The sequence below is a fragment of the Panthera tigris genome, chromosome B1 (assembly GCF_018350195.1).
Source record: "Panthera tigris isolate Pti1 chromosome B1, P.tigris_Pti1_mat1.1, whole genome shotgun sequence".
NCBI lineage: Eukaryota > Metazoa > Chordata > Mammalia > Carnivora > Felidae > Panthera > Panthera tigris.
Genome location: NC_056663.1, coordinates 51578948 through 51606648, shown reverse-complemented (window position 1 = coordinate 51606648; position 27701 = coordinate 51578948). Strand labels below are relative to the sequence as shown.

At 46.4% G+C, this 27701-nt stretch overlaps 1 protein-coding gene across 3 annotated transcripts; it reads right to left on the bottom strand.

Moving 5' to 3' along the window:
- Positions 1-499: 499 nt before the first annotated feature.
- CB1H8orf74 (chromosome B1 C8orf74 homolog) lies at positions 500-27677 on the bottom strand. Of its 3 annotated transcripts, none has more exons than XM_007097127.2 (4): positions 27584-27677; positions 25859-26051; positions 3397-3800; positions 500-871 (listed from the first exon to the last, which is right to left on the bottom strand). In XM_007097127.2, exons 1-4 carry the CDS (start codon positions 27629-27631, stop codon positions 638-640), a joined length of 879 nt encoding a protein of 292 aa, XP_007097189.1. In that variant the 5' UTR covers positions 27632-27677; the 3' UTR covers positions 500-637. The 3 variants fall into 3 exon arrangements, with proteins under 3 accessions (XP_007097189.1, XP_042839509.1, XP_042839508.1); XM_042983575.1 differs by having other exon boundaries at positions 3397-3817; positions 27529-27613; XM_042983574.1 differs by lacking the exon at positions 27584-27677 and adding an exon at positions 27322-27426.
- Positions 27678-27701: the final 24 nt, after the last annotated feature.

Genomic DNA, 27701 nt, shown 5'->3' with positions numbered 1-27701 from the left:
AGACCAGAGGCAGAGCTGTGCTCCCAACCAGGTTTCTGGCCTCTTGGGCAGCACTGGTTCCCCTGCCTCAGTCTAAGCAATGTAGGTCCTCACAAAAGGAAGAGTTTTCTAGAGGCTCTAGGCAGCTCTAGGTCTTCTAGCAGGAATACCAGCACATGAATTAACAGGCTGCAGGAGGTCAATCCTATTGTACAAATTGCAGAAAGGAAACAGAATCCCAGGACCTGTTCCCACACTAGCCAGAGAACCACTTTGTTAGCTGGAAGTCTTTCCTGGTGTCTGGTGTCACCCTCACCCTTATCCATTTAAACCCACTGGTGGTAGTTCTGTCTTTAGTGTCTAAGCTCAGCCTTAGTAAACAAGTGATGTTTGCCTGTCTGAGCATAAACTCTGTGCTTAGCAGAGAAAGACAGCTTTCTTCCAAGATGCAGGGAAAATTCATTTGGGTTGGATTTTCAGGGGGTAGAAGGTGGTTTCCAGAAATAAGAGAGAGGAGATATGATGACTGCCATTTTATTTATTTTAATCACTAGAAAGCTCTGATCTACTGGATGCTGAGCACATCACATAATACTTTTATAATTGTCAATGGCTTTTCCTCAGTCATAGTCTTTAGTCAGTGGACACCAGGAGCTCTCTACTTCTTTGCTTTTGCTTTCTTTCCTTTGTTTGTTTTGTAGAACTTAAGAGATTCATCTTGGCCTGGCTGGCCAGTGATAGAGAGGGGGGAAGGGATAGGAGCATTGAGGTTCAAAGTCTTCTGAAGTTTCAGGTCCAAAATATCAAAAGTTATCTGTATCTCATATTGCAGCAGCTCCTTCAGGCATTCAGTCTGAATGTGAATGACCTCATCAATGAGCTTTTCTAACTCCTGGAAGAAATAGAACATGGCTGGTGATCAGAACTCTGGGGAGACTGAGGCTATCTGCAGATATCCAATTCTGAACACATCCACTCCTTTTTATGTGTTCTAAACCTTACATTTCCCCCACCAGATCTCTTGGTCACCCTTCTCACCCCTACTCTGTGCTCTGAGAGGCTAACTTATAAGGGCTGCCTCAACCAGCTACCTTGACCTATGGCTTTGAGTTCAGCCAATGGGAGGTACTGGCAGGAGATCTGAGCCTGGGAAGAGAATGAAGTCTCTCACCTCCTTCAGGATCCACTGTAGATTGGCCATGACTCTAACCCTCTGCCTACAGCCTCCTAACCCACAGCCCTCTCCTACAGCTCTCTTTTTGGATTCCAGTGACTGTTTCTTTCCTTCTTCCATCAGGCCTACTGTGGCAACAACCCTGTTGGACTGTGTCATTGACTACTAACATTGTTCTGGGCCCATAGGCTAGTCCCATCTTCTCCTATCTTCTGGTCAGCGAACTTTCCATTTAGATATCATCCCCCTTCCTTCCCCTCCTGCCCTCATCTCATTTTTACATCTCAAAGTTCTAGTAGCAGCCTAGTAGCAGCACTGTCAGAAGGGACAGTGCAAGTTGCTCAGAGAGTGGGAATGTCCTCCAGCCAGCCAGCCATGGAAAGAATGGAAACTCAGTCACCATCTTCCATGTTAAAATGAGACCCTGTTTGTCATCTCAGTCAGGATTATGGCACCATGGAATCCTGGAGACATGGACCATGTAACTGTGTGTCTCCAAATTTCCTGCTTGAGGAACCAAACAGCAGAGGAGAGTTTGTGCTTGTCTTGAGGGTGTCAGGGGACATACTTAGAGTAGCTGATGCCTAGAAGACATTTCTTTGAGATCTCTTATTTTAACTAAAACCTAGTGTAAAATCTTATATTTGACCCAGAATATCTCCTTGGTTGTTTTATATAAAAATAATGTTCTTCCCCTAAGTCCTTGGGGAGGACTGTGCTCCAAGAGGATGTACTGTGTTTATCCTATGGTGTTCAGTGTCCCCACCTCTGGCACACAACCAGGGGCACACAGTGGAAGGGACTCAAGTCCATGAGCTCCACCAGGCAGGGACCAGCAGCAAAGTAATGGGGGCTGGAAGAGGACCTGGGAGGGGCAGGGAAGGACAGCAAGAGTGGGAGGGAAGGCAACACCTCCCATCCATCGCCTTGTCCACATGTTCTAGAGCAGGGTCCCCCAGAGGAGACAGGCTATTGCTTAGGTTCTTTTTTTCTTTAAAAATATTTTTTGATAGAAAGCACAAGCAAGGGAAGGGCAGAGGGAGGGAGGGAGGGAGAGAGAGAGAGAGAGAGAGAGTGGCAGAGAGAGAGAATCTTAAGCAGGCTACATGCTCAGCACTGAGCCATACGCAGGGCTCGATCCCATGACCCGGGGATCATGATCCAAGCTGAAATCAAGAGTCAGAGGGACACTCAACTGCCTGAGCCACCCAGGAGTCCCTGTTGTCTAGGTTCTGTTGGGTCTTTCTTTGCTGCACATCTTACTGCACTAAGATTACCTGGCAGCCCAATGTGCTATTTCTCTGGGAGACTTGACTTAACCTTAGAAGAGTATCATTTATTCTATTGTGTTAATTGCTTTTTAGAGATTTTCCCCATGTTATAATTCACAGGGCTGTTCACTCTTTGGCTGACTTTGGAACACACAGGCCCTGTGACTCTCCACCCCCACCCCAGCATATACCAACATACGCCCTCATGTGTACACATATGCAATACTTGTCTCTGTGTTCAAAGATAATGCAACAGTGATGATATTAGTGCCTATGTTTAGTTAAAAAATAAATTTGGACTCTTCCAGGCCCTTAAGAAGTTGATTGCCCTGGGGCCAAGATAGTCACCATTTAGTAAAGAGCTGGTCATTGAGACTCTGGCTCCTCGAGCCTCTGTGGCCTTAAGACTGGTCAAGAGGGCAGCCCGATTTCTTCTATCCATGCCAGACTCTTCTAGGTTCCCCCTGGACCACTAGCCCCACCCCTTTGCCTACCTCAGCATATCACCCACATTGGGCTGTCCCCAGTGGACCTTCCTTCGTCATCTTCCCCCACCCCCAGGCCTCAATGGATGCCAGCTCTGCAAGTAGATGAAGGGCACTGAGACCATCTGTGGTGGTTCAGATCCTGGGCTCTTCATTAGACGTTGGGATCCACCAGGCCTCAGTCCAAATGTAAACAATTCTACTTGTTAGCTTGGTGACTTTGGGCAAGTGGATTAAATTCTCCGAGCCTCAGTTGTCTCATTACTAACATGGGGACAAGAATTATACCTCACAGAGATGTTTTGTGAAACGTGCATGCAAAGCCTGTGGCCAAAGCTCAGTGACTGTCCCCTTCTGCCCCGTCCCATGTGTGCAGACCATGGAGTCCTGTCTGTGAGTCTGACTCCAGCTTTGATGTGCTCTCGGTAGGAATGCGCATTTGTATATGGTAGGTGAGCATCCTTCCACTTCATGGGTCCAGCCTTACCTCCCTCTTTAGAACCCGGCTGGGCTGCTCAGACACCTCAGAGAACGTTTTCTGTAGCTTATGCTCCTGCTCCAGGTGCAGCGCCTCCTTCAGGAGCAGTACATTGGTGCGTTTCTGCACCTCAGCCATACGGAGCTCCGCCATCTGCTGCTCAAGCTGCCAGATGTCCTTGTCCATGCCCTTGGCCAGCGGGAGGGGCTGGGGCGGTGCACATACTTCCAGGTGGTTGACAGTCAGGTTGACTTCCTGCTCCTGGCCCAGGACATACTGGTAGAGTTTGTAGTGGCGGATGAAGGTGTTGTGGAAGTAGTCACAGAGGGCCAGCAGGTGGGTGGTATTGAACTGCCCCTGGTAATCTCTGAGTTTGTTCCCTAGGATCGTCACCGCCTCAGTGATGGAGCAGCCTGTGGGGACAGAGGGGCTGAGAATTGAATGTGAACTGAGGTAAAGCTGCATTGATAGGTGATCAACATAGGTTCTGAACCTAGGCACCCATCCACCCATCCAGCCATCCATGCACCCATCCATTTCCTATCTGTCTGCCCATCCATCCTCCCATTCATTCCCCTACCCACCCACCCATCCATGACACCCATGACCCTAGAGCCCATGTCCTACTAGTTATTCTATATTACCATTTATCAGTTCTTAAAAATTATGGAGTAGAGGCACCTGGGTGGTTTAGTTGGTTGAGAGTCTGACTTCAACTCAGATCATGATCTCATGGTTCATGGGTTCAAGCCCCTCATCAGGCTCACTGCTGTCTGCACAGGGCCTGCTTCAGATCCTCTGTTCCCCCCTTTCTCTTCCCCTCCTCTGCTCATGCTCTGTCTCTCAAAAATGAATTAATATTTTAAAAATCTTTTAAAAAGGCTATGGAGTATATCACATTTCTCCTTTTACCTTGGCTTCTAGGAAGTTCAAAGCCAAATTTAAGTAGTAACTTACCTTTATCTCATTTTTAATATGATTATCTCACCCCTTACCAATATTTTGACCTTTAACTCTTATTTTGAAGGTTTACTTCAGCTGTTCTTTATGTTGTTTCCACTTGAAACCCTTTGGAAAGGAAATGAGGGTGTAAAAAAAGGGATTCTGATAAGAGTAGACTATGAGATGGCTGGAGAGACAGATGTCCAGGCAACTGTTATCTTGGAGATGTGTGTCACATATTTAGGCAAATATTGCTTCTATCATGCAAACAAAGATCAGCTCTGGGGTTACACCATGGGCAATGCTCCTGAGCAAACCATCTTCTCTCACCCCCTCCCATACACTCCTTTTGCTCACAATTTTATCAAAAGCTCACGGTAGTGTGATCAAGGAGGAAGGACTCTTCCCAGCATGTGATTGGGTCTTAACACAGGGGGAGGTTCAGTAAAGGGTCATGACTGAATGGTTGGTATGCCTTGATGAACAGACTTTGGGCAGAGAGAGGGGCAAGAAACAAGGAACAGAGAAAGAACATGCCTTAGCATAAGGAGACCTGGGTCCTCACACAGATGCCATCCCTGAAGTGCACTGTAAATTCAATCAAGTGTCTCTTGCTTCCTGACTCAGTGTCTACCTCTGTAGAATAGGAGCTTGGGCCAGTTGACCACCAAGTCACATGATTTGGGGGATTCAGTTTTATCTACTGAAGGGAGAGATTAAGTATTGCATGCAGGGAACCTGGCTTTCCTCCTGGAGTGGAGGCCCAACCTGTCTGTAGATCCCCCTCCTCGTTTCTCCTATGTGAGGCTCCCGTAGGGCCCTAGTGAAGTCTCTTACCTTCCTAGCCAGAGGGCTCCTTTCTCCTTTAGGAGGAGCTGTCTCAGTCTTGCCCTTGTAGTTGCTTGTAAAGTCCTCCACACCCCACCCCCACAATGAACATTGTATGCTCATTTTGGCTTCTCACTCTTGGCTCTGTATGGGAATATTACCCTCAAATCTTCCCGGAGTGCTGAGATGGTAAGTTATCACTGTCTTATAAAAACATTAGTAGATGGAGCACTACTCCACTTTTAGCCTCATTTAGAATGTGCTTGGGAGTGTCACTTGGATTTAGACTTCAGTCTTCTGGGCAAGGGATGAAGAAAGGCCTCTCCAATGTGCAGAACAGGAGGTTGGTAGGCTGTGTTTTCCCCTTCTTTCAAGGCAAATCATCAGGCTCAGAGGTCCAAGAGAGTGCTTCTGTTTCAGGATGGTGTAGAGGGAGGGCACTGGATTTGGAGGCCTGAGACAGTTCTGTCCCGTTTTAGTTGTGACATTGGGCCTTCATTCCCACAGATGTAAAATGAGGGATAATAATATTTAGTTGATAGGATTTTTATGAGGATCAAATGGGATGACTTGTCCAAGTGCCTGATACAGAGCCTGCTACAAGGTAGTGATCAATAAACAGTGTAGGGAAAGAAGAGTTTGTTTCTGCCCTGTGAGAAAAGTCTCTCCTGGCCACATATATCTTTCCTTCTTTCCATTTCTCCATCTATTCATCCACCTATAAATCCACCCATCACGCATCTATCCATGAATTCATGCATGCATCCATTCACCCTCCATGCATTGCATGCATGTATCCACTCTTCCATCCATCATCCACCCATCTATCCACCCATTCATCCACCCATCCATCCACTCATTAATCCATTCATCCATCCATCTATCCATCCATCCACCCATCCATCCACTCATTCACCCACCCATCCACCCATTTATCCATTCATCCATCCATCTATTCACCCATTCACCCATCCATGCACCCATCCATTTCCCATCCATCTGCCCATCCACCCTCCCATTCATCCTCCTACCCACCCACCCATCCATCCACTCAAGATTAATTTGTCAATTGTTACTGAGTGCCTATTAATTACTAGGAACTATGCTAAGTCAATACTACGGCAATACTGTGACAAATAAGACACATTCTTTGTTTCTAAAGTGCTCACAGGAAAGACAAACAAGTAAATGTTACGATATGTGTGTAAAGAGAAACAGAAACAGGTGGAGAGGAAGGTTCAGTTGAGGATAGGGATTCCCCTGGAGGAGATAATGCATGAGCTACATCTCAGAGGCTTAGTGGGAGGACTGAGCCAGTAAAGATGGTGAGGGAGGCACTTTCTGGGTACAGTCTGGGTGAAAGCATTGGGGCAAGAAACTGTATGGCATGGGTGGGGAACAAGCCTGGGTTTGTTATTTTTGGCATATAAAAATGGAAGCAGAAAATGGCAAGTGTTGTGTGGAAAGGTAGGCAGAAGACAGATGGGAGGGCCTTGAATGCTGCATTCAGAAGTATTGCATTGTAGGAAGTGCAGAGTCTGCCTAGCATTGTAGGAAGATTGTACACATGGCCATGCTTGCCTTGAGCTAAATAACATTGATGGTCATGTGGTGTTGGTGCATTGCATTGTCCGGTCCAGATGGGATTGTTGTGGCCTGAGAATGCCAGGTCAGCAGGTGTGGGCAGATTTGAGTGGCAGGACTGATGGTCCGATGTGGAGTGTGGTAGCGACCTGCATAACTCCCAGATGCTTACATAAAAAGAGTGGTGGGACCACCAATAGAATATGATACAGGTGGCACATTCACCTCTGACATGACCCCTGCCCTCAGAGAGATTCCAGTTTGTAGAAGAGGTGACAAAAAGATGACATTCCCTTTTTATGCTCAGTCCCCAGCACAAGGCTTTGTGCACAGTTGGAGCCAATGGGTAGCTAGTGAGTAAATGAGCAAATTCTGATATTAAGTGCAGTGACAGAGTTATTCATTTATACATCCAACAGGTATTAGGGACTTTTCATGTGTTAAGACCTGTTCCAGGTTCCAGGGAGGCAGTGAAGGGCTAGGGAGAAAACACACAGAGTATAACTCTGTTCAGGGTTCTGCAGTCTGGGCGGGCACGGAATAAGAAGAAGTGACTTTGTTAGGGAAGTCAAAGAGCAGTTCTCTGAGAGGGTGATGAAGAATCTGAGATGAACAGTGTCAGAGGAGTTACTGGGCAAAGAGAGGTAGGAGAGAATGAATTAGGCAAGGGCAACATCATGTGCCTGCAGTTGGAGAAAGCATGGCCCATTTGAGAAACCAAAAGACTGGGGGTGAGGGGCTGGCAGGCTAGAAGGCAGCTGGTGAGAGATTCCCTGGTTCTAGAAAAGGTTGGGTGGTGGACAGTAGCCCAGTGGTGCAGGACCTCCTAAGACCCTATGGGAGGAATTTGGTCTTCAGCCTAAGAGTGATGTTAAAACAATGACCCTTTTGCAACATGAGCCAGATCTTGGTCTTCCTCTGCATAAAACCCTCCTTTCCTCTTCTCCTTCTGCTTCTGCCTGGCACACTGGCCTTCCCTTATTTTTCCACCATACCCTGTATTCCCTTGTGCCAGGCCTTAGGCTCGGATGGCATTCCTGGCTGACGACGTATTCTTCACTCCCAGGATGCCACCTTCTCACAGACACCTCCCAGACCACCCTACCCCCAGCCCATCCTCCAAATATTTAATGTATGAAGGAAAAGTTGAAAGTTAAGCTTACTGAAAATAGTTTAAAAAATTAATTTTGTAAATTTTTTGTCAAAGAAATGGCAGTTTTGAATGACATTTTAAGATTTGATTGCATTGCTATTATCGTTATGCATCTACATAAATTGCTTCTTTGCATGTGTAATTTGACAATTACAATTTACATAAGTGAATAAATTATATTAAAATTACTTAGAAGTTACAGTTGTAACATTAAATTAGATGTTGATAGCTTTTTAATTTTGACTTTAACTTAAAAATTTTCTTTAGTCATCTTTAACCCTGCATTACATACAAAGAGTAAGCTTTATATGTGTATAAAGCAGACATACATACAACACAAAATCAGATATACAAAATATTTGTGATATTAAAACTAGATAGTAGGTCATTAAGGAGTAGGTCATTAGGGAAAAATGTCTAGAATGCCTCCTCTGTATGATCCAGCAATTCCACTTCTCAATATATACCCCAAAGAAATGAATTAAAGATCTTTAAGAGGAATCTGTTCTCCCATATTCAAGGCAGCATTATTTACAGCAGCAAAGATATGGAAACAACCTAAGTGTGCTGATGGATGAATAGTTAAAGAATTGTGAGATATATAGATATAGAATATACATATAATTCTATTCTATGATCTATATAATCTCTCTCTATATAGGATATGTAGACAGAATATCTATCTATCTGTCTATCTATCTATCTATCTATCTATCTAATCTATCATCTATCTAGAATATTATTCAGCCTTAAAAAAGGAGGGCACTTGTTGGGATGAGCACTGGGTGTTGTACATAAGTGATGAATCACTAAATTCTACTCCTGAAATCAATATTGCACTATATGTTAACTAACTAGAATTTAAATAAATTGAAAAAAGAAGTAAATCCTGTCATTTGCAACGACATGGATGGGCCTGGAGGACATTGTGCTAATTGAAATAAGCAACACACAGAGAGACAAATACTGCATCATCCCACTTATATGTGAAATCTAAAAAAAGTGGAACTCAGAAGCATAGAGTAGAATGATGGTTGCCAAGGGCTGGGGGGAGGGAGAAATGGGGAGATGTTGATCAAGGTATATAGAGTTCCAGTTATGCAGGATGAATAAGTTCTGGGGATCTACTTAGTGCTTAGAGCTAGCAATACTGTTTTGCATATTTGAAATTAGCTAAGAGAGTAGATCTTAAATGTTCTCACTACAAATAAAAGTGGTAACTATGTCAGGTGATGATTATGTTAATTAGCCTGATTGTAGTAATCATTTCACAATGTATATCAAAACATTATGTTTGTACACATTAAATATTTTTTCAATATTAAAAAAATGTTTATTTATTTTGACAGAGAGGGAGAGAGAGAGAGAGAGGAAGGAGTGGAGAGGCAGAGGGAGAGACAGAATCCCAAGCAGGCTCCACACCGAGCATGGAGCAGATCCTGATGCGGGGCTTGAGCCCATGAAACATGAGATCATGACCTGAGCTGAAATCAAGAGTTGGTTGCTCAATTGACTGAGCCACTCAGGAGCCCCTATTTTTCAATGTTTTTATTTGTCAGCTATACCTCAGTAAAGCAAGGAGGGGGTATTTCACACACACACAAATTCAGGAAACAAATAAAACAACTTCTAGGGGAGGCAATAATGGCAAGAAAAGAGATGCTGCTTTTGCATGGTAGGGTGTGAAATGCATTCTCCCCATTTTCTGCTTTGCTTCTCACTTGTGTCACAGATACTCTGCAGCCACCAGGACAGCGACCTAGGCATTCCTTGACTTCTCTCTTGCGCTGGGAAATATCTGGCTAGGTGGCTGATCCTGAAGACCCTTTCATTACTGAATAGTGGGGAGGAGCCCAGGGCCAGTGGAAGCCCTGTGTTCCACAATCACCTGGATCTTTCTAAAAATACAGAGCACCCCCCATCTCAAAAGAAGGAAGTGCTGATTCCAGGGTGGGATTGGCTTGGGAATTGTTGCTCCTCAGTTATGAGCCAGATTGAGCCGAAAGAACTCAGATGTTGACACATGGGGGCCATGGAGTTATGAAATGCCCAACTGGCAAAAGGATGAAACCAAAGCCCCCAGATGCTCTGTTCTGCTGAGTGACCTTTACACAAGACACCTGTCTCAGGACCCTCTCACCTGTCACATGGTTGCCAGGTCCCTTCCTGCACAGATGTGAGCTTTGTGCTGTTGGGATCCTGTGGGCATTTTGTTCTTTTCTCTTTTGCTTTTGGAGAGGGTTGGTTAAAAATGACACAGAATGTACAAGTCTCTGTTGTTGTTGTTGTTGTTGTTGTTGTTGTTTTTAAGGTGCTCAAATACATTACATAATGACATAACAAGAGTTGAAGATTCCTCTAAAAGCAGCATGCAAGCAAGTACCCATGTTTAGGACAAAACTGGGCACCGAGGTGCAGAGAGGAAGAAGTGAAAGTACAAGGAGATGGGGTAGGTGCTCTCATGGGGAAGGCATCCTGACTCAGGATGTGGGGGGACCAGGAGCCAGGGAAGGTTTGGGCTCCTTTGGAGCCCAAAGGAAGAATGAGGAGTTTGGCAGAAGATGGTAGGGAAGGGCCCTCCAAGGTGGAGAGCCTGCAGAATAAAGGCTGGAAGCAAATAGGGTACAGTGTGGGCATGTGCTTGATCCACATGGTTCAGAGTTTCTGGGAAGAAAAGCTGGAGTCTGGGGGACTCCCCCAGGGTAACAGAAGGGCTTGGCATCATCAGTTTGCAAAGGGCAAACTCGTATATGTCACATGAAAGAGCTGGACTTCAAAACAGAAACCAGGCTCTTTAAAGAGGATTCATGGACCCCAATGTTGGGCTTCAGGACCAACTGGCATCTTCTGAAATTGTATCCAGAATTTCACATGCACTTTTTTCCCCTGGGGGTGGGGTGTGTGCATAGAAAGAATCATCAGATTTCTGAAAGGAAAATTAAGAACCGTGGCCAAGAGCTGCAGAGCCACTCAGAGGTCTTAAGCCGAGAAGGGAGAGCTCAGATGGGCATTTAAAAGGGATGGTGGTGGTGTGTGATGGCAAAAATAATCAGTAAAGGAATCTCAGAGACTGGGGGACCAGGGTTGGTTTCTGATAATCAAAGCTGGACTCCAGGTTGGTGTGGAGGCGACTGTGTGAAATTTGTGAGGTGAATCATTGCCTCTTCTCTGGGCTCTGCGGAGCCGAACAAACATACTGGAAAATGCCGTCCCTCCTCCAGCCTGGCTTATGAGTGGACGGGGCTGGGATCACCTGCATCCTCCAGATGTGGGTGGCCACAACTGCCTCATTTGTCAAGGCTATGGTTTTCTCTATTCAGCCCCTGGGCAGCCATGCATAGAGGCCAGGTTTGAATCAAGAAGTCTGAGGGCCCAGTTGTGCTGAGTGACCTCAGCAAATGTTGGCAAGTGCTCCCAGCTGCCTGTCATCCTGGCAGGTGCCCAGTTATGGGTATGAGCTATGGCCTTAGCCTCAAGGTCATAAAATGCAAGAGTGGACCTCATACAGGGTCACTGGGGAAGGAGTCCCTGGGCTGGATTCTAACTTCCAGCCCCAAGACTCCTTGGCCAGCTCTGGTTTTCAGCAAAGATCATCCTAAGCTGGCTCATGAGACACACTTTCTTGGCCCTCAGACCATTCTCTATTTGCCGCAGGTAGAGAAGTTCCGATGACTCAGAAAGCCAAGGATTAAGTCTCAGAGAGAAGCCTCTGGCTGCCGGGGGACAGATCTGTACGTGCAAGTTGCTCTTCAATAACAGGGAGTGGCTTTCATTTGCATTGGCTGCTGGGAACTTCCTGAAGACAGTCCCCAAGCCCCTGGAGGCCAGCACCTGCACGGGGACCCAGGCATGGGAGAGGAGGAGAGCAATGAGGAGGGGAAGAGCAGGGGGTGGGATGACAATACCAGATGCTCCAGAATCAGGGCAAAAAGGCACTGGGCTTGGACCAAGCACTCTGGGCGCCTGCCTCCTGCTGCCCCTCATGTTCGGGGTCTGGGGCTGGATGACAGCAAGGGAGATGTGCCATGTCCTGGAAGGGTTGGGAACGGTGAAGAGGCATTGTTCCTTCTGGGTGGGTGTGAGGGGGAGGATCCAGGTGCCACCAGTGCCCCCTGACAAACCAGTTTGGTTGCCCCCGCCTTGGCTCAAAGGGGAGGAACCAAGTCAGGCTGCAGCCTGGCTTGCTTACCTTTCTGTGCACCTACCAGGGTTGACCTGGGATGGTGGAAAGCAGATGAAAGCACAGAACCTTCATCTCCACCCCCCTCCTGCATCCTGAAAGCTGCCCCCTGCCCATCTTTCTGCTCATGGTAAGGTTCTGCCAAACTCATTTACACCAAGGTGCCAATAACAGTGACAGCTCACGTGCTTTCCTTGAGGCAGTGGAGGACTCTTGTTGAGGGAGCTCCCGCTGGGTGCCGCATGCCCTGGGTCATCTCGTTCCACCCAATCCCTCCTAGCTCTGTGAGGCAGGGGTACAGGCACTTTACTCATGAGGGAAACTGAGGCTCAAGGACTCAAGGGATTTGATTAAGGACGCACAGCTGGTGGAGTGGGGAAGCCAGAATTCAAGCCGCTGCCTGGCACAGCCATCTAGTCCCAAGCAGCTTTGGGCTGTCTTTGTAGACCCTTAGAGATGGACACTGGAAGGGGCCCCCAATCCTTTCGGACACAGTTTTCCAAAGGATGTTTTGCAATAGGTATTACATAGAAACCAGTACTTCAAAGCCAGAGACCTTGAAGATATGTTGGATCAAAAGATATGAAACAAGGCCCTTAATATGCTAGTGGGCTCAGCAAATGGCCCAAAGGGGTTGAGCATCTGCAATATTTCTCAAATTTATTTGACGTAAAAGGTCTTTCGGACCAAGGAGCATATTTGAGCAACTATTGAGCTAGTCTAGTCCTTTCATATTAGAGATGGGAAACTGAGACCCCTCTCTGCCTCTATGAACCTGACTGCTCTAGGTAACCACACATAAGTGGAATCATAAGGTACTTGGTTTTTTGTGGCTGGCTTATTTCACTTAGGGTAATGTCCTCAAGGTTCATCCGTGTCAGAATTTCCTTCCTTCACCAGGCTGAGAAATATTTCATTTTATGTATAGATCACATTTTGTTTGTTCATTCATCTGTTGATGGACAAGTAGCCCATACAGATGGGTTGCTTCTGTCTTTCAGCTGTTGTGAACAATGCTTCTGTGAGCACAGGTGTGCAGATATCTGTTCAAGTCCCTGTTTTCAGTTCTTTATACAAAGAAGTGGAATTACTAAGTCATATGGCAGTTCTATGTCTAATTTTTTGAGGAGTCTCCCTACTATTTTCCTGCCCATGGTATTTTGTTTTTGTTTTTAAGATAAACCAAGAGTCACCTTAAAGAAAAAAATCTACTCCAACAGTAGGACTGGAAAGATTATGTTGATCTTTTAAAGATTTCCTTGCTATTCAAAGTCCTGGGACTCAAAAAGGGCAAACACAGGGCCATCTATTTTAGATTGTCATGAACTTTGGCCGAAGCTCTTCTCATTGCTTAAAATGGTCCCCTGACCTTGTCTGTTTAGTAAATGCACCCCTCACTGTTCCTCACTTCCATTCCTCAAGAAGTTTGCATGATATTTTTACTTTAAAACATTTTTTAATGTTTATTTATATTTGAGTAAGAGACAGAGTGTGAATGGGGGAGGGAAAAAGAGGGGGAGATATAGAATGTGAAGCAGGTTCCAGGCTCTGAGCTGTCAGCACAGAGCCTGACCTGGGGCTCGAACCCACAGACTGTGAGATCATGACATGAGTTGAAGTCAGATGCTTAACCAACTGAGCCACCCAGGCGCCCCTGGAATTCCTTTTTTTGTTTTCATTGAAAAGGAAGTGTTTTTATTTTTTATTTTTTTAAGTTTTAATTTTAATTCCAATTAGTTAACATACAGTACTATATTAGTTTTGGGAGTACAATATAGTGATTCAACACTTCCATACAACACCATGTGCTCATCACAACAAATGCACTCTTTAATCCCCATCACCTATTTCACCCATCCCCCTTCCCACTTCCCCACTGGTAACCACTAGTTTGTTCTCTACAGTTAAGAGTCTGTTTAAGAAGTTGGCACGCTTAATGCTACAGAGCTTTGGCAGGAACAACAGATCTGGGGCCAGAAGGTCTCAAGGTTAATGCTGGTTCTGCCTTTATACTGTGTGATAATTTGCAAGTTACCTAACCTCTCTGAACCTCAGCTGCATCATTGCTAAATCCACCTACAGTTGCTGTGGACTTTAAAGGAGATGATTCATGAGGAGAGCTCAGCACGTACGGACTGCTGAGTGGATGTCCCATCTTCTTCACCCCCTAGCACAGTGCCCTGGAAATGTTTGCTGGAGGATGGCTGACTGAGTGCAGTGGATTAGGCTGATTCAGGGAGGAAGGTTCAGAAGGCAGAACAGAAGTCTTCAGATGGAAGTCTCAAAGAGACAGGTTTCAGTTCAGCAGCAGAACTTTCTAGAAGCAAAAGTTTTATTAGCAGAGCAGTCTAGCTTGAGGAGTTAGGAGGCATTTGGCTGGTAAGAGGATTCTCGAATAATGTGTTTGTTGTGGTGGTGGTAGTGGGGCTTGGATCAGGTGAGATCTTGGGTTTCTTTTTGATTCTCAGATGTTATGGTTACTTCCATGGAGCTGACGGTCCTCCATAGCCATATTTGAGGCACTGTGGGTACCTTGTGGCCAAACTCTGCAGCTGTCTCAAGTTTAGTGAAGGGAGTCCTGACTTTTGATCTTTATCATTATCCTGTTGTCATCATCCCTGAGTTGAAAACGACCAAGGAATCCCACTGTCTCGGGGACTTAGACTAAAAATAGACTATATTGTATCTGTACCGTGTCCCCTCTAATGTTGGGGGCTCTGAGACTGACCAGTATGTCCAGCTGACTGAAGAAGGACATGGGAAGTTAGAGGTAGAGCATGAGGTCACTCCAAAGGGCCAGAGGTTGGGTTTAAGGCACCAGAACCACCCACCTGCACACAGGTGGCACATCCAGGCCAGAACACGTTACCCAAAGGGCATGGCTCCTCTTTGCAGCTGGGCCTGTGCCACCCACCACATTGGAGCCATCCTGTTGAGGGTCAGGATCCCAGGTACATGCTGTAACTCCAGATGACCCACTTAGGAACCCCACCCCCAGGTGTTCCACACGTGGTTCTTCCAGGTGTCTCCCTCTTCCTGCATGCAGGCAGCCTCATTCTTCTCATCGCAGGGTGCTTTCCCAGGCTTCATGCTTCTCAGACCCTCATGTGCTCTGTGTACAGATCCCTTTAGTCAAGATAGAAGGGTCACATGGCAGGGCATGTGCTCTGCTGTCAGACAGACCTGGGTTCAAATCCATTTACTGGGGGTGTGACTTAGGGCAAGTTACTTAACCTCTCTGGGCCTCAATTCATCATTAAAATAATGGGTATGATGCAAGGTCATGGTGAGGATTATAAATGCTACATGCAAAAATGCCAGGATCATAAAGTCCTCACTGTTCCTCCCTCTACAGGATGTATGCTCCTCCAGGGAAGGTTGGGGGAGGTTTCTATTTCATAGTCTTGATTTCTGGCTTACTAGCTGGCACAGTCTCACCTGGAGAGCTTTGACCTTACTTAGCGTTATGGGGTGAATTAGCACAGCATCCCACACAATTCATATGTTCAAATCCAAACACTCCGTGCCTCCTAATGGGACTGCTCTTGGAAATAGGGTCTTTAAAGAAATAATTAAGATTAAACGAGGTCATGTGGGTGGCCCTAATTCATTATGACTGGTATCTTTACAAAAAGAGGTTAGGACACATACATACACACAGGAAAGGCCATGTGAGGACACAATGAGAAGATGGCCATCTGCCAAGGAGGGAGGCCTCAGAAGAAATCAACCCTGTTGACACCTTGATCTTGGACTCCCAGCCTCCAGAAATGTGAGAACAAAAATGTTTGTTGTTGCAAGTGCCCCATCTGTGGTATTTTGTTATGATGGTCCTCACAGACTGATATGCTCAGGGAGGTATCTCTGAAATGGCAGTTGCCCATTTGCCCCCACAGAATGCTCTCTCAGGATTTCAACCAGTGGCCTCTGTGGCAGCTTCCATTCTCCATCAGCAAGGAAGTTGCCTCAAAAGGCCCCTCCTTAGAGTCTAGTGGGAGAGGCATTGAAGTCAGGCTGCCCCAAGGAAGTTAACTTCCAAGAAGAGTGAAGGTGCATTTTCTCTTTGGGCTGGTCCTGAATTGCTGGAGGCTCTCCCACATGGGATGCGGTACTTGGGGGCTGGTGGAGTAGACCCTGGGCATGGCCATGAGTATTCTGGTAGGAAGAACTCACACAGATGACCTTAGGCAAGTAATGTGTCCTGCCAGCCCCAGGCTGCTGGGGGAAGGTGGGGTGGCTGCCTTCCATGTTATGGCTGCCCAGATGACATTTTCTGGAGAGTCAGGAGTGGCCATGGATGGAACTACAGATACAGTGCTATGACCCACTTGCCTGGCCACCTCATACCTCTACCAACTGGCCATCAAGGCCCACTTCCTCATGGCTTCAGGATATGAGGGCCAGGACAGAAGGAAAGAGGTACTTCTAGACCAGAAGTCTAGGTAAAGTATCAGAGAGAAGACCAGGGCCTGCCAGGCACTGCTGATGACAGTTGCCACAGAGGCTATTCCCCTCTAACCCCTCACCTGCTGCTACATGTGAGTCAGAGATAGGATGTGCAGGGCCTTCTGGGCACCCTAAATCTCTGCCACTCCTGTATGCAAAGTGGGAGACCTCAGGGTTCCCATATGTCCCAACACCTCTCTCCAGACACTCAACAGGGTGTGCAAAATCTGTCCACTTCCTGTGATTTCTTCCCACCAAGACAGAGTTGGCAGCCTTCTGTTCCTCTGTGTTGTGCCTGGTGACTTCCTCCCAGGCCCTACAGAGACAGAAAGATGGGATCTTCTCAGGGCTTCCTGGATGCTGGCAAAGGAGGTGCAGTTCACAAGACTCTCACTTCTAGCTTGGAACTGAGACCAGAACATCCAGGTGAGCCATTTGCCAGGGCAGAATCAGCTTATGCTTTTGAATAAAGGGCCACTCTTTCCCTCCTGGTACTGAGGACTGATTGGACCAGGAAATAAGCCCAGCTGGCAGCTGGCCTGTCAAAGCTCTGAATCATTGTTGTACAAACATGACCCTCCTTAAATACTGTCCACCAGCTTTGTTATCTAGTATGCAAACAGAACTCAACCATCCTTAGCCCCATATTAACAAAAAACAAACAAATAAACAAATCCCTGGAGAATCTCCCTTCCAAGAAGAGTGACAATCCACTGTGGAAATCAGCTTGCACGTAAGTTGGCTGGTCAGTAGGACCCTGCTGTCTGCATCCTGCATCCCATGACCTATGAGGAACTGACTTGCTGTCTTACCAGCTCTTCCTGCCCCTTGCTGTCTAGGTCCCCTAACAAGGGCAGTGAACAGATGCTTTCTCCCCTATGCTGTTGGGCAGTGGCGCTTCCTCACATATGTGCCCAAGGGCAGGTCATGGATGCTGGGTGTCTCCATTAGGGGCCAGGTTTGAGGTTCTCTGGACCTCCATTCTGTTGGCCCATGATTTGAATGCATCTGCCATCCTGCCTGCAAGGTGAGGGGAAGACAATAAATGGCACAGACAGCGAGTTCTCCGAGGGGCAGCATGTAGCAGCTTCTAGCCCTGGATTTCCAGCACCTTCTATTCATCTCACCTCCCTTCCATGTGTGATGGGCACATGGGGGCTAACACTTGTTGAGCACTCACTGTGTGCATGTTACTGTGCTATACATTTTGCAGGCCCTGTCTCGTTTAATCCTCCCAACTGCTCTATGAGTTAGAACTATTATGCCACTCATTCTAGAGCCAAGGAAATGAAGGTGTAGAGAGGTATAGTAACACATTAGTAAGTGGTAGAGGTAGGATTTGAACCCAGATCTTCTGACTGCAGAGTTTGGTGCTAATCACCCCACCGTGCAGCCTCTAATATCACCTGGACATGCAACTCAATGAGGTCACCCTGGATGAGTCAAGCACCCTAACCTCCTCTCTGCATACAGGGCATATCATCTCCATGGGCATCAAATATCTATTCATTCATTCATTCATTCATTCATTTTCTTCATTTAGCACCCACTGTGTGCCATATGCTGTATTTGGCATGGGGGGTATTAATAGAGGGAGAAAAGTGAAGTGGGCATAGACCCCTCTCCAGGAGATCCAGCCTCCCCAGGGTCTAGCCTTCCTTGCTGTCTAACTATAGCTCTTTGGGGGAAGAGTTTAGATCTGAATAGAGTAGGAAGGAGGACACCTTGATATAAACAGAGTTTGAGAAGGATGAACAAGGTGGCCACCACAAGCAAGAGGGTGCTTGCAGGCATGTGGGTGCCCAGAGAGATGTAGCCGCAGACATCCAGGTATAAAGTGTTGAGGGCATTGGGAAGGTGTGGCCATGGCTGGGAGTGGGCCTGACGTGGGAGGTTCTAAGGATGGCTCTGGGTGGCAAAGTCTGGGTACCTGGAGGGTGAAGGGATGGGATAGGGTGTGAGAGTGTGAGAAGGCCCTGGGCTGATCTCAGAGATCAATGTAGGGGGCATCTCAGAGGTAATGGACAGCATGGGTGGACAGGGCCTGGGGAGGGGCAGGTTAAGTTGAGAAAGGATTTGGAAACACCCTCCAGCAAGTGGGACTGATGTCAGGTGCCTCTTTGTTCAGCTGGACACTTATTCATTTGGCCCCTACTGGGGTTGGATCCAAGGTTAGGAGAGGAGTTTACCCAGAGCTGGTAGGCACCTCAAGGAGCAAAGTGGGCCAACTCCTTAGAGAATATGGTCCAAACCTGGGTAGTGTGGCTCAGATAACACCAGGTAGGAGAGAAAGAGAAGATCAAGATTGGGTTAGGAATTGGGTAGAATGGGAACAGAACTAAGTAAGCAAAGGCAGGGGTTTTGGGAGCAAAGTCAAGAGGAACAAACCAGGCACCCTCAATGAACAAGACCGAATGGCTGTCTCCTGCTGCAGGTGTAAGACCTACATTTCTGGAAGGACAGCTGAACCCATGGGAGTGCCTAAAACCCCCGAGGAATGGGTATTATAATATTAGTGGTCAACCCACTGCACGTTCACAGGGCTTCCTATGTAGCAGTCACTGATCCAAGTGATTTACATAAATAGACTCATCTAATCCTCGCAAAGATCCCATGAAGTTGGTGCCATTTTTGTCCTCATTTTACAGATGAGTGATCTGAAGCACAGAGAGGTTAAGGGACTCTCACAAAGTCACACAGTGAGGAAATGGCAGAACCAAGCCTTGAAGCAGGGCCCCAGCAATGTTGAGGACCAGTCCAGCCTGATACTGGGGTTGACTACAGACTGAAGAAGAAAATCCCCGGGAGTAAGGAGGCTTCAGATGAAATTCTATCCCCTGTTTTGGGGGTATTGATGAACTTGTTCATGCTCTCACTAGTGTCCCTGGGCTGGATTTCCGGGAAGCAGTGTGGGCATGGCTGCCATGGAGATGCTATCTGGGCCAACCCGACAATCTTCAGGTGCAACAGCCACCATCCTGAATGGCACCATGAGGGGCCCAAGGTGAACAGGACCTAGCTCAGGAGGCCTGGTTCTAGTGTGGCTCTGTACCCCTGGGTGCTTCCACTGCACACAGTTGTCTACTCCCTGCAAACCCATAGCCAGCCTGGTGTTGCTCTCGAGTCAGCTCTCACAATAAGTCAGTTACCTGGGAGCCGAGCTGGGAACAGTCTTGTCTGCCTTTTTTCCTGCGTCCCCACTTCCCGGACAATCCTGCCAGTTTACTTTACCTCCGGGGCCTGCCTCTGGCTGAAGTGCCAGCCCTCTTGCTTTCAGTCCATTGTCCTGCCCACTCCCCAGGTCACAGGGTCTGCCAGGCAGTGCTGGCAGCTGGGTTTCTCTGCTGCCCTTGACAGGAGCTGATGCTGCTTTTGTACATCTGGAGGCTGATCCATCGTGGATGCTGCATAAAGTACATGCAGCCACATCTGATCATGCCATCTCTGAATCACATCCTGTTCTCTCAAGCCTTGGGTCTTTGTCCCTGTGGTCCCCTCCTAAGAACAATAGCTGACTCTCACTGAGTACTTACGCGGCACCAAATGCCATGCTATGGGCTTTATGTATGTAACCTCGTTTAATCCTTAAAACAACCCTAGCAAATGGGTGCTCTCGCCTTTTCCACTTTCTAGATATGTAACCAGAGGCTCAAAGGCAATGCGACTTGACGAGGACCACACATCCAGTAAGGGACTGAACGAGGACTGGAATGTTTGCTTTGAGTGCTGAACCTCCTGATGGATTCTATCTTCAGTGAGTCCAATTTCAGGCATGAGGAGCCCACCTAAGTGCTTGTTCCCACTCAGTGTTTGTACCAACCATGTTTCTTAAATTTTGAGATGATTTAAAGGTAAGAGAAAGAACTTGTAAGGTGGAGAGCCCAAGACCAAGATTTAAAAGTTGTTAGGAAGAAATAAAGATGGGCCAACACTGACAAGATGGAATCCATGGAGATGATTGTAAAGTCCTGCAAGTTCACTCAAAACTGCCATTGCACAAGGGCAGGATGGGAAAAATCATTCACATGTGGAACTGCCTGCCCAATATAAATCAGTGTGACTTTGATGTTGATAAAGTAAGTGCACCTATATACTATATAAACAGGAGCATCATCACCAGGACAGAGGAGGTGATAAAATCCCCGACCAATTCACTGACCAATTTTCAGGTTGTTTTGTATTTGTATTTGGATGACATTTTAAGAACAATATTGACAATCACAAGTATGCCCAGAGAAGGACAGCAAGAAAGAGAGCAGTGATGGGAAGGTAGGAGGAAAGGGCCTGTGGAAATGATGTCACATTAAAATGATAAAATTGGGCTGCCTGGGTGGCTCAGTTGGTAAAGCACTGACTTTGGACCAGGTCATGATCTCCTGGTTCATGAGTTCAAGCCCCTCATCGGGCTCTGTGCTGATAGCTTAGAGCCTAGAGTCTGCTTCAGATCCTGTGTCCTCCACCCACCCCCACCCCTGTCCCTTCCTCACTTGTGCTCTGTCTCTCTCAAAAATAAAATAAATATTACAAGAAGAAAAAAAAAGTGATAAAAGCAACCGGGAGTTGATAGTCACATTAGATAAAGCGGATTAAATATCTTCAGGACTTGCATTCTGGTTCCAGGGGACAGACTTTGAACATTCTAGTAAAAGGTGCAGAAGGCAGATGTAGCTAGATATAAATAAGACCTTCAAATAATTGGTATGGTTTTAGAAAGGCATGAGTGGCCTTGGAAAGAGGGAGCACCCTGTTGCTTGGAGGGTGTCTGCAGAGGCTGGAAGAAACTTGCTGGCTGGTTGAGGGTCTCCCTACAGTAGAGGGAATTGAGTGTCCTTCCAACTGCAAGGTTTTAGGAGTCCACAAGACATATATAGGCTGCATTGGCTGCATGCACTAACCAGATATGATGAAAGCTCCAGGGTGTTCTAATCTCCTCCGTGTGAAGTTGGGTCTGCATCGTCATTGACTGTTTTTCACGGGCTCAGCCTGTGGAAGGCTCTGATGGAAACTTGAAAGAGCCCAAGTTCCCACCTGCTTGGGGCAGACATTCTTCTTCCCACTCGTCAGTGTTTGTTCTGGCCACAAGCCACTGCAGAGCTCAGCCGAAGGGGATGAACCCTGGTACCTGTGTATTGCTGTGAGCAGCAGGGAGTGGGACCCAGAGGGATTCCAGGAAGGGCCCAGGGGTGGGGGTTAGGGGGTGGCTGGTGGGAGATGAAGTTTCCCAAGAATCTCTGAAGCCAGCCCAGGAGCAATGCCATGTCTGGTTCAAGCCTTCAGACAGGGATCACTGGTTTGGAGGAGAGAAGTAAAAGGGCACATGGGCAGCATAAAAAATAAAAAGAGGCTGATCCACATGCACATAAGATGTGCGATTCAGTGGCAGCCACTAAATGGCTTGAAGCAGAGGAGTGATGGGATTTTATTTGTGCCTGAAAAAAAAATCACTGGGCAGTTCAGTGAAGGGCTGCAGAGGTATAAGATTTGAAAGCAGTGGGCTGGTCAAGAGACAGAGGTGGGTTAGAAAGGGTGGCAGACAAGGAGCTGGTGAAAAGTGGTGAGCTTAGGGAAGGACATTGAGGCACTGCTGACTAGACTGGTGGATGAGCTCTGGGCACATAAGGGATGGGGACCTGATGCACAAGGGACAAAGCATCATGTGTCCTATTTGCTTGGCAGCTGTTGGAGACCTTGGTCAGAAGTCCAGAGAATTTCAAATGTGCCACATGTTAAAGAAAATATTATGCTTAAAAATTTTCAAAATAAAGAATCACAGAAAAGTTTCAAAAAGAGTTCATCATCAGGGCTATGTGGTATTGGCAAAAGAAAAGACAAAGAGATCAATGGGGCAGGCAGAAGAGAGAGCCCAGAAATAGACCCACACAAATATAGGCAACTGATCTTTGACAGGGGAGCAAAGACAACACAATGGAGCCAAGATAATCTTTTCAACAAATGTGCTGGAACAACGGGGCATCCACATGCCAACAAATGGAGTCTAGATACAGACCTCATACTCTTCACAATAATTGACTCAAAATGGATCACAGATCCAAATCTAAAATGCAATACTATTAAACTTCTAGAAGATAACATAAAAAAACCTAGATGACCTTGGGTTTGGTGACTACTTTTTAGATACAACACAAAGACATGGCCCATAAAAGAAGAACTGGTTGGGGCGCCTGGGTGGCTCAGTCGGTTAAGCGTCCGACTTCAGGTCAGGTCACGATCTCGAGGTCCGTGAGTTCAAGCCCCGCTTCGGGTTCTGTGCTGACAGCTCAGAGCCTGGAGCCTGTTTCGGATTCTGTGTCTCCCTCTCTCTGACCCTCCCCCGTTCATGCTCTGTCTCTCTCTGTCTCAAAAATAAATAAACATTTAAAAAAAATTAAAAAAAAACCCATAGAATGCACAAAACCAAGAATGAATCCTAATGTAAACTAGGAACTTTGGATGATAATGATGTGCCAATGTAGATTCATGAGTTGTAACAAATGTACCACTCTTGGAGGGATGTTGATAGTGAGGGAAGCTGTGTGTGTTGGGCGGGCGGAGGGGTGGGGGAGACAAGGTTTCTGTGGGAAATCTCTGTACCTTCTGTTCCATTTTGCTCTAAGAAATAGTGTACTAAAAAACAGCACAACTGGAACCATAAAATTCCTACAAGAAAACAGGGGGAAACCTCCTTGACATAGGTCTTGACCATGATTTTTTGGAATAATACCTAAAGCACAAGCAACAAAAGCAAAAGTAAATAAGTAGAGCTACATCAAAGTAAAAGGCTTCTGCCCAGAAAAAGAAATTTTGTAGAAAATTAAAAGGCATACTATGAAATATGAGAACATATTTGCAAAGCACATTTCTGATAAGGTGTTAATATAAGGAACTCAAACAATTCAATAGCAAGACTCCCAATAATCTAATAAAAATGGGCAATGGATCTAAATAGACATTTTCTCAGAGAAGATATTCAAATGCTTAACAGATCCATGAAAACAGGCTATCACTAATCATTAAGGAAATGAAAGTCAAAACCACAATGAGATATCACCTCACACCTGTTAGAATAGTTAGTATCAAAAAGACAATAAATAGCAAGTGTTGTGGAGAAGAGGGACCCCTCATGCACTGTTTAGTGGGAATGTAAACTGGTGTAGCCACTGTGGAAATAGTACGGAGATTCTTCAAAAAATTAAAAATAGAACTACAACATACGATCCAGCAATTCCACTTCTGGGTATATATGCAAAGGAAATGAAACTGCTCTCTTGAAGAGGTACCTGTACCTACATGTTCACTCCAGCATTATTCACAGTAGCCAAGCCAAGCCATGTACACAACCTATGGTCCATCAACAGATGAATGGTTTATCCATTTCTTTATGAAAATATGATATTTTTTGGCCATAAAAACGAAGGAAACCCTACGTTTTGCAACAGCATGGATAAACCTTAAAGGCATAAAGACAGACACTATATGATCTCACATGTGGAATTAAAAAAAGAAAACTAAACTCATGGAAATGAGACAGACAGGTGGTGGTTCCCAGAGGTGGTGGGGGCGGGGGGCAAAATGGATTAAGGTGGTCAAATAGTACATACTTCTGGTCATAAGAGAAATAAGTCCCAGGGAATTAATGCACAGCATGGTGATTACAGCTAATGATATCATGTTGTATGTTTAAAAGCTGGTAAGAGAGTGGATCTTAAAAATTTACATCACACAAAAAAATTGTAACTATGTGAGGTGATGGATATTAACTAAACTTACTTCGGTAATCACTTTGCAATATATACGTATATCAAATCAGTATGCGATACACCTTAAACTCATACAATATTATATGTCAATTGTATCTCAGTAAAACTGGAAAAAAATAGTACAAAGACACTGTTTCCAAGTACTTAAACAATCAGTGGCCCACAAAATGCCCCATCATCTCAGAATGCTTTCATGTAAATTACCTAACATAGGGCATTCATAACCACAGCCATCAGAATCGGGAGATCTCCCTTGACACACCACTACTGTTTAACCTCCAGACCTCATCCAAATTTTTCCAGTAGTCCCTTATATCCCTTCATAGCAAAAGGACCCAAACTGAGGCCACATGTCACGTTTAGTGGCCACATCTCCTAGGTGGCTTTCAGTTTAAACCAGCTCCTCTGCCTTACTTTGGCTCTCAGGACCTTAATGTTTTTGAAGCTCACAGGAGAGGGACTTTGTTCAGTGATGCTAATTTAATGCTTTCTCGTGATTAGATCAGGTTCTGAGTCTTTGCTAGAACCATCACAGAAGGATGCTGGGTTCTTCTTTTGCATTCTACCAGGTAGAATGTGATTCTTAGTGTGTCCCTTTACTGATGATGTCTACTTGGATCGTTTCATGAAGGAGGTGTCTGTCAGGCTCACTCACATAGAAGTAGTCTTTTCCCCTTTGTGATCAGTAAGAATGTTGGGAGGGAGTATGTAAATGTCCCATTTCCCATCAAGCATCTACCTACTGGTTGTGGTACTTATTGATTATTCCTGTCTGAGTATCACTATGATGTTGGCCAAAGAGGGGCTGCTCCAAATATTTGCTTAAGGAATGAATCTGCATCTCACAGCCCAAGATGAGGATGGGTGTGATCACATTCCCTCGTGCCAGGGAGTCACAGGGAGAGATATTCTTCCTCTTCTCATGAAGCCCAGCACAGGGCAGAGGTGGGAGAGATGCTCCCTCTATAAACTCACTTTACTGCTTTTCCCCTCATCCCTGCCAGCAAGCTGCTGCCTGTAAAGGATTCCTCCAAGACATTCAGTAGACCAAAACCTGATACTTGGAACAATTGTGGTCTTTCAGGAATGCAGTGGGGGGGGGGGGTCAGTGAACCAGTAGAGTGACACGTTTGATTTCTGTTAAGTGAAAACAAAACAAAAATTATGAATCTTGGCCCCTCCTCTTTTCACTAAAATAAAATCTGATTCCACTGGGAGCCTACTCTCAGCTAGCTGTCTCAGAGGTACTGATCAGATAAGGAAATTCATATTTAAGCATAAATGACTGACTGACCAAGAGACAAACATCCTGGCTGCTGTGTGAACAGCTTGAAGTTGTGTGAAATTTTCAGCCAGGGAGATAAATATAAAGACTCAGCATGGACACTCAGTTTGCTTCAATTTCTAGAAAGCCTAGACAGGAAGTTTGTTTATGAGCATGGGAGGATGCTAAATGCCAGAGAAAGAAAGAAAGGGACTTCCAGCTCCTCACAGGGTTCCTGAGGCTGTGGACTGCAGGGGGGTCCTGTACCCTGCATTCCCCTGCAAGCCTCACTGACCCCTGCTCTGGATGCCCCATACCTTTGGTTTCCTTGAGCAGCTCTTCCGTGAACTTGACCACCTTGGCCACTTCCACCCATGGAAAACCTTTGCCCACGGCAAAGATGATGCTTTCATAGAGGGTATCCAGCAGAATGCTTCTGCGGGAGTCTCTCACTTCATCAAACTCTTCCCAGTTCAACAGTCTCCGTAGGTGCTCCCTACCTTCTGGTTTCTGCAGGGCATGATATGAAGGATGGAGAGTGAGACTGAGGAATCAAGATGCCATCCTCACTGAGAAAATCACCACTGTGGTCCTCACAGGGCTCTGCATTGTCCTGAAGAGTGACCAGAAATGTGAGTATGCCTGGGGAGAATCATGCTTTCAGTTTTGGACAGCTCTCCCTCCCCTTTCTGGGAATGCGCTGTTCTTTCTAGCACTGCTCCTTCCTCTCAGAGTTCTCATGCTAGTCATTGCAGCTTCAGCAGGCTTCAAGTCCTGAATTATGGCTCCTCCTTCTTTTCTCTAAAACAAAAGTTGACTTCCCTGTGAGTCCACTCTCAACTAACTGCCCCAGAGGTATTGATCTGATAACGAAATTCATACTAAAGTGTAAATGACTACAAGGAGGCTTGGTGAGCCTATGTTTTAAAAGAAAGAATATGCATTACTTGGTGAAAATTTGGGCACTCTAGCAGGTCAGGCAGGGAAACCTGATCAGGGAACTAGCCAAAAGATCCCATTTCACTTGAGAGTTTGTCTGGCCTTTCCAGAAAGATTCTTATAGGTTATCAACAGATGTAGGAGAAGCAAGTGTCATTAAAGGAGGGAGTAAGAAAAGGTGCGGCATGAAGTGGAGAGCCACTGAACATGGGAACATTGGTCCCTTGGGGTGAGGGAGGTTCCTGGCTGGGGGGGGGGGGTGGGCATTTGTGGGGAAACTGCTCTCAGGGGAAGGTCCAGAGCCCAGGGATTCCTCTCTCACCACCTGACCCAGGCAGCCATTCCTTGCAGCGCTCACAGATCCCCAGGTTGGTGTCAGCTGGTTGGGAGATGTAGAGCAGCCAGTGAAAGCACATGTCCCAGGGTGGGGAGGGAGGCCCCACCAGGAAAGTTTTGCCTGGTGCCTGCCCATCAGCTCATGGCTGAAGGTCAGAAGCTAACCTGTGCACATAGTTGCATGACTCCTCTTGCCTGAGCTCTGTAACAGTGCCCTGACACCCCTCTGTGGAAAGCCCTATTCTGGAAGGTCCAGGCCCCTCCTTACTCACACCAGTCACCATAGAGTTGGGTCTAGGAAATTGATGAAATCTGCCCCCTCCCTGCCTTAAAGCAACAGCCCCCTTCCCCCACCCCCACAACCACACACATTCCCTACACACATTGGCATATAAGCCCAAAGGGCTCACAGGGCCCTGAGGCTGACTGATAAGAGGTAGCATCCCATGGTGATCAGCCCCTAGGGCCTTCCTGGCCCTCCTCAGAGTGGAAGCAGGCACAGTACCTTTATGGCCATATCCTCCTTCCCTTCAGGCAGGCTCTGTCCCTATAGGTTGGGAAAACAGCCTCCAAGCTCCAAGGGCTGGTAAGCCTTTGGTCTGGCATTCCAGCTAGCACCCTCCCCCCCCCTTTGTGGGCCTCCTGGGCAAGGAGTCATGTCCAAGGTGTCTATCTGAAGAAGCACTGTTGAGGGGCCACTTTACACACACACCTCACTCTTACATCACCGAGCAAACTCCTTTTTAAAAGTTGGGTTTTCTCTTCACCTGAAATTGGAAGACTTTTTTTACTCCCTGGGGTGTTAAGAGTGCCATGCCCCCTGCATCCAGTTGCTAGGAGACTTAGCCAGTACTGACTCAGATTTTCTGGAACCCTGGGGATGAG

What these genes read in the sequence shown, in the direction of transcription:
- CB1H8orf74 (XM_007097127.2), bottom strand. Translation starts at nt 27,631, where the DNA reads ATGGCACTCTTAACACCCCAGGGAGTAAAAAAAGTCTTCCAATTTCAG. An exon ending in AAAAAGTCTTCCAATTTCAG is followed by an intron (nt 26,052 to 27,583) that starts GTGAAGAGAAAA and finishes CATGCCCTGCAG; the next exon opens with AAACCAGAAGGTAGGGAGCA. An exon ending in GCCGGGTTCTAAAGAGGGAG is followed by an intron (nt 872 to 3,396) that starts GTAAGGCTGGAC and finishes TATTTCTTCCAG; the next exon opens with GAGTTAGAAAAGCTCATTGA.